Source organism: Mandrillus leucophaeus, unplaced genomic scaffold (genome assembly GCF_000951045.1).
Source record: "Mandrillus leucophaeus isolate KB7577 unplaced genomic scaffold, Mleu.le_1.0 Scaffold98, whole genome shotgun sequence".
In the NCBI taxonomy this organism is placed as follows: Eukaryota; Metazoa; Chordata; class Mammalia; order Primates; family Cercopithecidae; genus Mandrillus; species Mandrillus leucophaeus.
In genome coordinates this window covers 2,665,155-2,675,301 of record NW_012110696.1, presented here as the reverse complement: position 1 = coordinate 2,675,301, position 10,147 = coordinate 2,665,155, and the positions used below count along the sequence as shown (strand labels likewise).

General features: G+C 53.2%; 1 protein-coding gene across 4 annotated transcripts in view; it reads left to right on the top strand.

Moving 5' to 3' along the window:
• PCGF3 (polycomb group ring finger 3) overlaps positions 1 to 10,147 on the top strand; it is a 50,800-nt gene that overhangs the window by 18,714 nt on the left and 21,939 nt on the right. For all 4 annotated transcript variants that reach the window (XM_011970909.1, XM_011970906.1, XM_011970907.1 and 1 more), the window contains 2 exons: positions 1,217 to 1,327; positions 2,358 to 2,446. In XM_011970909.1, coding sequence (XP_011826299.1) covers positions 1,217 to 1,327; positions 2,358 to 2,446 — 200 coding nt within the window. The remainder of the gene's footprint in view (positions 1 to 1,216; positions 1,328 to 2,357; positions 2,447 to 10,147) is intronic.

Genomic DNA, 10,147 nt, shown 5'->3' with positions numbered 1-10,147 from the left:
GGCTCTCGGGGTCCCCCCCCTCTCTACCCAGGCCCTTGGGGTCCCCTCCTGTCTCTATTCAGGCTCTCGGGGTCCCTTCCTCTCCCCAGGCTCTCAGGGTCCCCTCTTCCTAGGCTCTCGGGGTCCCCTCCTCTCTCTTCCTAGGCTCTCGGGGTCCCCTCCTCTCTCTACCTAGGCTCTCGGGGCCCCCTCCTCTCTCTGCCCAGGCTCTCGGGGCCCCCTCCTCTCTCTACCTAGGCTACTGTGTTCCTGAGCAGTGACCCACGTTGTCCACTCCGTTGCCTGGGTGTGAACTTAAGGTCACATTTAGGGGGCCTTTGCTGAGAGTCCGTTTGCTTTTCCCTGGAACCTGTAAGGTTCTGGCCTGCTCTTGCTGGCCATCCCTGGAGGGTCAGGCCTCTTCTGGTCCAACCAGCGGAGGCCGCATGCTGACCGCCTCGAGCTGGAGTGACCCAATGGCAGGTGTGGGTGAGGAGGATGCTGCCTGTCTGTGGCCGGGCAGTCTCTTCCCTGGAATTTGTGCCTGTGGTTGTGGCCACAGACACCAGGGGGCACTCTTAACCCACTGCCAGGCAACGTGGCGCCAGAGCCCATAGCTGTGAGCAGCTGTCGCAGCAGGCTGTGGACTCAGGCACCCGGGACACATGGTCCCTGGGGCTGTCGGGCCCTCGAGGGCTCTCTTGGGGTTCCTCAATGGCGGCCTTAGGTGCCTGTGAGCTGGCAGGGTCTGCCACCACGCAGAAGCGTGGGGAGAGCCCAGTGGCAGGTTCATTCTCTGAGCTGCGGGCGTCCAGGCAGTTCACTGGCTCAGCCGTGAGGTCAGCAATGATGTTTGACGCGGCACCCATGTGGCTGCAGTATTTATCAAGCCTCTGGTGATGGTTGGTTCTGCGATATTGGACACTCACAGGCGGTGGCCGAGATGGGGATGACAATCCCACAGCTGGGCTTCCTGGGCTCCATGCCTGTCCTAGGCCTGGAAGAGCCGGCCTGCGACTCAGCGTCCCATGTGGGCTGGTGGGGCGGGTGCCCGGGGGGTGCACCTCCTGCTGTGCTGAGCCCCGAAAACATCCCAGTCTTAATTTGCTGCTTTCTTATTAGTAGCCTTCAAACTTCATAATGCAAATCTGTAATTTTCTTTATGTGATGTTTATGAACAGTTTAATATAATCCACTGCCTGTGTAAGATTAAAGACTGTGTGTTGATTTTCCGTAGCGGAAATGAGAAAGCAGAGGGAGTTCTATCACAAATTGGGCATGGAGGTGCCTGGAGACATCAAGGGGGAGACCTGCTCTGCAAAACAGCACTTAGATTCCCATCGGAATGGTGAGTGCCCTGCGTGCCCATCAAGAAGCCCCAGGAATCCCTGCACGAGGCCTTTTCTTAAAGAGCCGGCACTGTTTGCCAGGCTCTCCCACACGTACTCGGGAGAAAATGAAGGAACCTGAGGGTGCGGGGAGGTTAGGGTTCGAGGCGTTCCTCCTCACTCCTGGTACCAGTGGGAATGTGGGCAGAGGGGAGAAGCGGGGGTCCTGGAGGGGTGAGGCCAGCAGGGGAGAGCAGGAGGGCCCCCCGAGAGTGCCTTGGGGGCAGAGGTCAGCGGTCGGAGAGCCTGTGGAAAAAGTGGTGGAAGGTGAACTTCCTGAGACTTGGCTTGGCTTGGTTTACTGTAAAATGGCAAAATAATGGTTTGGTTTCTGTGTAAAGGGAATGGTATGTTCACATCCGAGTGTATCACAACAGATTTTCATGTCTTGAGGACATTTTATTTTCCTAATGGACCACACAAACTCTTAAGAAATGTTTAGGCTCCTCTGTGTATCTGTGACGGTTGGAGGGGTAAGAGGGGCCTGGCTCTGTCACTCCCACGGCTTTGCGGGTCCCAGGAAGCGCAGCCGTGAGGGGTGCTTGGGAAGCGTGTCTGGGAACCAAGCAGTCCTGTCAGAACCGTTTTACCTGAGGGGAAGTTTTCATTTTAAATGCAGTGTTAGAATAGTGGATTTTTAGCAGAAGGCTTTCAGATGGAGGGCTGATGGAGTCAGCACTGAGCAGCTCTGGGCGGGCCTGGCCAGGTGGGTGCGAGGCATGTGTGTGTCCCACACCGGCTCCGGCTGCCCTGTCCCTGTCTTTTGTGCTCCGCACATCTGCACCCACAGACCCATGCGCCCGTTCCGCCTCCCGGGGAGACCCCTGCAGACGCTTTGCAGACGGCTTTCCTTTGACTCTTACTCTGCTCCGGGGGTCCAGAGTCTCCTAACGGAATGAATTTTTGACGGCATTTGGAGTACAGTGGAGTTTTTTAAATGGCTTGACAGTTTGGATTTCATGGTGCACTATGTTCTGTTTGTGCTAAAAGGTGAAACCAAAGCAGACGACAGTTCAAACAAAGAGGCTGCGGAGGAGAAGCCGGAGGAGGACAACGACTACCACCGCAGCGACGAGCAGGTGGGCGGGGCCCTGGGGCTTCCGGATGCTCCTGTATTTGGAACATGAGCAGGTGGGCGGGGCCCCGGGGCTTCGGGATGCTCCTGTATTTGGAACCATGAGCAGGTGGGGCCCCGGGGCTTCCGGATGCTCCTGTATTTGGAACATGAGCAGGTGGGCGGGGCCCCGGGGCTTCCGGATGCTCCTGTATTTGGAACCATGAGCAGGTGGGCGGGGCCCCGGGGCTTCCGGATGCTCCTGTATTTGGAACCATGAGCAGGTGGGCGGGGCCCCGGGGCTCCTGTATTAGTGCTCCCCAGGGAGCCTTGAGCAGGTAGGTGGGGCCCCGGGGCTTCTGTGTTATTGCTCCCCAGGGACCCTGAGCAGGTAGGTGGGGCCCCAGGGCTCCAGGACGCTCCTGTATTAGTCTTCCTGTAATAGTGCAGTGCCAGGAGCACCGAGGGAGGGCTCACACCAGAAACCTTCCCTCAGGATGAAGTGATGCCCAGCACCCAAGGGCTGCAGTTTTCTTCCTCCCAACTTCTTCCTTTGTTTTTCTTTTTTTAAAATTACCAGAGGAGCACGTGCTTAGGGTAAAGCATGGCAGATATAAAACGTGGCAGGTCAGCGGCCGGCTCTGGCCTCTCAGCCCCATGGCCCGAGTTGTGTGCCTTTTCCTCCGGGCACGTCTCTGTGCGTCTGTGAATGTTATGTGAAAGAAGGCAAAGCCCGGCAGTGTGTTGAAAGTGGGAGTGAACGTCGAAGGCCTCTTTGTGTGTCCGTGTGTCATTTACTGTATTATCAGATGAAGACAGAAAAACTACATGGTCACAGACATGCAGTAAAATAATTTAGTGAAATTCCATACCCACGTCTAGAGAACTTTTTTTTGGGGATGGAGTTTTGCTCTTGTCTGCCAAGCTGGAGTGCAGTGGCACCATCTTGGCTCACTACGGCCTCTGCCTCCTGGGTTCAAGCGATTCTCCTGCCTCAGCATCCTGAGTAGCTGGGACTATAGGCACCTGTCACCACGCCTGGCTAACTTTTGTATTTTCAGTAGAGACAGAATTTCACCACATTGGCCAGGCTGGTCTTGAACACCTGACCTCAGGTGACCTGCCTGCCTCAGCCTCCCAAAGTGCTGGGATTACAGGCGTGAGCCACCGCGCCCGGCTGAGTAATGGGACCTTAACTTTTTAGTTTATACGTATGCATTGTTTAAAAGGTTCAGTGAGCATTACAGAAATAGATACGTGTGTCCAACGTGGGATGTGATGGCGTTGCCTTTTGGGTCAGTAGAGAAGAGCAGCCAGTTCAGAGAAGGGGTCCGCAGGGGCAGGAAGAGAGGAAATCGCCCTCTTCTTTAATGACCCCTGGTTTCACTGCCATGCTTGGTTCCTGGTGTTTAAGTGCCTGATGCTTCCTCTGTTGGTGGCTTGGCGGCTCTTCTGGAACTACGCTGTTCTTCTCTCTGTGGCGTTGGTCTCGTCTGCGCTGAGGCCCCGGGTCTTTCCTGGTTGGCCTTTGTTAGTTACTTGTCCTTAGAGCAGTTCCCCCCTAGGAGGAGCCCCCTGGGATCTTGTGGAAATTCGGTTTTGGGGTCTGCTGGGTGGGCTGGTGTTCCAGAGGGGTGCAGGCTGCTGCTCCCCTTTCCTCTGGTGTGGTTTTCCACGGATCGATGTAAAGCTGTGTGTGCTGTCCTCCTCCAGTTTAATCTCTGTTTTGCAGTTTTAAATTTATATCAGTGCTTATTTTTACTAATATTTACCTTTTCTTTTGATCCTTGATGTGTGCTCAAGATGTATTTGTTGCTTTCAAAAGAGCCAATTTTTTTTTTAATTGATCAAATATTGAATTTTCTTTTTTTCTTTTTTGAGATGAAATTTTGCTCTTGTTGCCCAGGCTGGAGTGCAATGGCACGATCTTGGCTCACTGCAACCTTTGCCTCCCATGTTCAAGTGATTCTCCTGCCTCAGCCTCCTGAGTAGCTGGGATTACAGGCATGCGCCACTACGCCCGGCTAATTTTGTATTTTTAGTAGAGACGGGGTTTCTCCATGTTGATCAGGCTGGTCTTGGACTCCCGACCTCAGGTGATCTGCCCGTCTCGGCCTCCGAAAGTGCTAGAATTACAGGCATGAGCCACCACGCCCTACGGAATTTTCTTTTTTCTTTTTTTTTTTTTTTTTGAGACAGTCCTCAGCCTCCCAAGTAGCTGGGATTACAGGCACGCCCTTCCACGCCCGGCTAATTTTTATATTTTTAGTAGAGATGGGGTTTTACCATGTTAGCCAGGCTGGTCTTGAACTCCTGACCTCTTGATCCGCCCACCTCGGCTTCCCAAAGTACTGGGATTACAGGCGTGAGCCCCCATGCCCAGCCTTGCTGAATTTTCTTAAAACATTTTTTTTTTTCTGACATCTTGAGTTAAAAGTCTTTTGTTGGCCAGGCGCGGTGGCTCATGCCTGTAATCCCAGCACTTTAGGAGGCTGAGGCAGGCAGACCACGAGGTTAGGAGATCAAGACATCCTGGTTAACATGATGAAATCCCGTCTCTACTAAAAATACAAAAAAAATGGCCGGGCACAGTGGCTCACACCTGTAGTCCCAGCTGCTCGGGAAGCTGAGGCAGGAGAATGACGTGAACCCAGGAGGTGGAGCTTGCAGTGTGCAGAGATCGCGCCACTGCACTCCAGCCTGGGCGACAGAGCAAGACTCCATTTCAAAAAAAAAAAAAAAAAGTCTTTTGTTGTTCTTTGAGACAGGATCTGGCTCTCTCATCCAGCCTGGAGTGCAGTGGTACAATCACAGCTCCCTGCACCCTCCGCCTCCTGGGCTCCTGCCCAAGCCTCCAGAGTAGCAGACACTGTTGGCACACCACACCAGTTAACTTTTTAAATTTTTTGTAGCAATGGAGTCTTACTGTGTTGCCTAGGCCAGTCTGAACTCCTGGGCTCAAGCAGTCCTCCTGCCTCAGTCTCCAAAGTGCCAGGATTCTAGGCATGAGCCCGCATGCCTGCCCAGTCTTTGTAAGTGCATTTCTGGCTGTGTGTTTCCTGTGTGCTCCTGGCTTCTCCCTGCACTTTTTTTTTTTTTTTGAGACGGAGTCTCGCTCTGTTGCCCAGGCTGGAGTTCAGTGGCCGGATCTCAGCTCACTGCAAACTCCGCCTCCCGGATTTACGCCATTCTCCTGCCTCAGCCTCCCGAGTAGCTGGGACTACAGGCGCCCACCACCTCGCCCAGCTAGTTTTTTGTATTTTTTTAGTAGAGACGGGGTTTCACTGTGTTAGCCAGGATGGTCTCGATCTCCTGACCTCGTGATCTGCCTGTCTTGGCCTCCCAAAGTGCTGGGATTACAGGCTTGAGCCACCGCGCCCGGCCCTTCCTGCACACTTTTATGAGTAACATTTTCACTGGCATTCATTTCTAAAGAAGCTGTAATTTCATCAGAGTTCCTTTTTGATCGAGAAGTTTGTTCTGAAGTATTCGAGTAACATGGCCTTTTTGGGTTCCATCCACTCTCCTTTCTAGTCTCCTTCCCGAGCGGTCAGGGAGTGTTGTCTACGCGGACCTCTGCCTTGGGGGATTGAGATCTTCTTTCTTGTTCACTTGGGTGCAGATTTTCCAGGGGTCCTGGGGTGATTTTCCTTTGGCTGAGTTTGCTGGTTGGTGTGGTGGGTAAACAAGCAGACCCCGGGGGCCAGTTGTCCACGTCCTGCTCTGCCTCTAGCCAGGGTGTGGCCTTCACAAGTGACCTACCTCTGCCTCAGTTTCTCTGTCTGTGGTGTGAGGTGGTGATGAGATTGCCTCGAGGTCTTTAGGAAGATTAAATTATTTCCTACTTGTGAGGCACCTTGAGGTGTTACGTTGAATGAATGAGAAGCAAGCCGGCATCCTGGGAGATGGTTAACTCGGACATTCAAGTTCGGTGGTTTTTCTTGTTGACGCACCCCTTTAGATTCCTGTTTTCTCTGTTGCTCTGTAACCTCGCAGTGATGCTTAGGAGCCGTGCTGCTGGGTGTGCAGGCTGGTGGTTCTTACATAGTTTTGATGACTTGCACCTTTTGCCAGCGTGGATTCTTTTTTTTCTCTTTTTTTCCTGTTCAGTGTGTTTTTGCTGTAACCCCCGTTTCTCTTGTACTTACATCGCTACTGTTGCTGTTGGGCTCTGCTTCCAGCCGCCCTGTCATTTGTCTCAGGTGTGTTACGGAGGCTTTTGCTTTGCTTCTTTACACCCATCTCAGGTTATCTCTGATAGGGGAGTTTAACCCGTTGTCTTTGTGAGAAAACACGTCTTCTTCTCCTCTACCCTTGAGGGCCTGAATCAGGTTTTGTTGACTTCTTTCTCTGCTCTGATGGTTTGGAAACTTTGCATTCTCTTTCTGTTCTTCTTGTGGCTGCTCTTAAACTTGGATTCCGTGTCCGTTTGTGGGATTATCTGCGTCTGTAACTTTGTGATGAGTTCCTGATCCCCGTCTTCCAAAACTTGGAAGTCATCTGAGGGTTTGTTCCAGATTGTTTTTGGTAATTTTAAAATTTTATTTCTCACTAGTTTTATTCTAGGAATCGCGTCCTCATCTTACTGAAGTTTTGACGTGACACTACAGTTATTTAGACGTAGCCAGAGGTTGCGTGGGTTTTCTGGGTGTTTCTGGTGTCTTCCTGCTATGTTTGGATCTCTGCTTTGCCACGTCCTCATGTCACTTCCGAGCCCAGCGCAGTGGCCCCTAAACTCCTGCCAGTCACGGGCTCTATGTTGTCCCCCTCACACCAGTGACAGTCGTTTCTTCTCTTAACTCTTAAACCCTTCTCAGTCATTCGGATGACCTGATTAAATTATGTACTTTTCATACTAAGCATTAAAAAAAAAAAAAAAACCACACAGATGAGGGAAGCACCCGCCACCCAGGCCCAGGCCCATGTCTCTGCTCCCAGCCTTGTGCCCTCCCCTGGTGGCCCCTCCGAAGGGCATGAGGGTGTGGATGCTGTGCCTGTGCCTGGAGGCTCTGGCCCCTCCGACCCCTCCGACCTCTGGCTGGGCTCCAGCTCTAGGTTGGTTCAGCAGCCAGCTTGGAGCAGCCAAGGCTCAGGGTGGCATCAGCCGGCCATGCTGGCTTCACAGGCAACCTCTTCTCCATCATCGAACGGGCGCAGGCCCCCTCACCCCCATCCACCGCTGGTGGGCACTCAGCCTCAAGGCACAGGCCTCCTGGGACCGGTGGCTCCTCCGAATCTTCCTGAGGGAGGCAAGTTTAGTCATCGCTGAGCAACGCAAAAGCCTGTCGGGTTTCTTTACTCACGACGTCTTCGAAACCAAAGTACTTGGCGAGGCCGTTCTTTCTGTTTTACGAGGTGGGGACGGGGATCCTCCTGGAAGACACTCCCCCTGCACAGGTGAATGGTGCTTCCTACCCTTGACCTTGGGAGTTCGGAAATGGGCGGAAGCTGCCTCTTCCACTGCCCTTGCTGTTCCCTCCTGAGGTCCCTGGTCGTTCTTTCTCCTCTCAGTTCTGCCTCCTGCAGTCCCTGCATCTGCCACCTTCTCTGTGTGACCCCATTCCTTTCACCGCCGGAAGCCTCAGGTGACTCATTTGCTTCACAGCTGTTCTTCGCTCTCATCTGTTTTTAAGTGTAAGCCATCGGTCTGTGTAATTCCAGAACTCTGCTTTCTGGAGCCTGACTTCTTTGGGAGCAGCCGGCGGGTTTCATGGATGTGTGGCCTGCAGCTGTTCTGCTCCTTCCCCCACAGCCACCGCTTCCAGAGCCTGGCTTTGCGTGGGCATCCTGAGGCCTCTGCAGACTGGGCAGCCAAGGGTGGGGTTTGTGGATAAGGAGTGAGGTGGGGGGTGGGCCTGCTGCCCTGAGCTGGGGTCCTGAGTGTCCACCAGGACTTGGGGGTGGGGTGTGGTGCAGTCTTGGGGGTACAGGGGCTCTACGTGGACTTCGACCCCTGTGCATGCAGCCTCCTCCTCCGGTTCCAGGCCCCCGGGGTCTCCCCACCAGACTGAGGCTGGGCAGACAGGAGGGGCCGGCACGTGGCCGTGACCCCGTCAGCGCAACCCCAGAGATTCCCACCCTCTTCAGGCCTCTGTCCGATCCAGACGCTCGGCCCCCACCCATCTTCGTTTTCAGAGCCTCGGGATTGCCAGTCCCCTCCTGGTGCCCGTCCGTCTGGGGCTCTTCTGAACATGTCCCTGATGAAACTCTTTTCTCTCACTTCAGTAGGCTTTGTCCTGTGTTGAACCACAAAGGTTTGTGTTTGAGATTAGCTCAGTCATCTGGATAGTGGGAGACAGATCCCAGCCCTCACTGGAGGCCCCTCTGGGCCCTGATGGCTCACACACCTGAGCTGCCAGGTGGCCCAGGAGAGGGCGTGGGCAGCTTCTCTCCCAGAGCTGAGAAGCCCCGGAGCAATTGGTAAGGAAATTAGAACAGAACTTTAAAGTTTTTTTATTTTTCTGAGACAGGATCTCACTTTCTTGACTAGGCTGGGGTATAGTATCGTAATCTCTGCTCCCTGCCTGTCTCTTATACACATCTAGATGTGTATAAGAGACAGGGTCCCAGCTACTCGGGAGGCTGAGGCAGGAGAATGGCGTGCACCCGGGAGGCAGAGCTTGCAGTGAGCCGAGATCGCGTCACTGTACTCCAGCCTGGGCGACAGAGCGAGACTCTGTCCCCCCCCCCCCCCAAAAAAAGGGAGGGAGCCTGTAGGACTCGCTGGTGACCCAGATGCAGATGCCAGATCTTGGGCTCTTTTTCATTTCCAGGTGGATAAGGAGCTCAGTGTCCCAGGCAGGCCGATGGGTAGGCATAGAAAGCGACAGGTCCTTCTGTAGTGCCCTCTTTACAATCAAAGTTGCATTTCGAGCTGTGTAATGTAACCGCTTGATGGTGACTGCCGTGTACACACAGGGCCGCGTGGTGTCGCGGAGCGCGTGGCGTGTGCAGTGTATGCGTGGCACGTGTTGGTACGCTGTGACGTTTTTACACTTAATTTCCCATCTATTCTAACATTGGAGACTTTTAGGTGGTGACCGGCCCATCACTATTCTAAGACATTGCACCTGTCCCCCTGGGCAGGTGTGTTCCACGGTATCTGTGTTATTTCTGATCAGTCTCCTGTGTGTGGGGTGTCCAGCGGCTCATCGCACGTCTCTGGGCTCCTCTGCGTGTGAGTTGCTTACTTGTTCTTTGCCCGTCTCTGTCCTGGGCAGCCTGACTTTTCCTCACGTGAGCTGCAGGGCTGCCTCTTCCCTCACCGCCCCGCGCTCACCGCAGCGATCGTCTTTCCTTCTGTGGCTGTTGGCTTTCTTCAACCTACCATCATCCACAGTTTTAAATTTGACATAATTAAATTTCTCGGTATTTTCTTTTGTGTCTTAAAAATGTTTCCCCATTCTAAGGTCATAAATACATTCTTCTACATTGTCTTGTAACATATTTGAAAGGTTTGCTTTTCCCAGTTGGGTTGTAAGCCCCTACAGTTGACCTTGTGTGTAGAATGGACGGGTGGATTCAACTTTGCCAGGTTTCCACACTGTCAGGTCCCCCCGGGCTCTCTGTTCTGCTGGTCTCTTGTCTCCCGTTGTGCCAAAACAACAAGGAACTTAACTGAATTGCAATGATTTATTTTACCATTAAGCTGTGGTCTTCTGGGAGAGTAGGTCCCCCTCATTTTTCTTCTTCAGAATTGTCCGTTTTTTTTTTTTTTTTTTTTTTT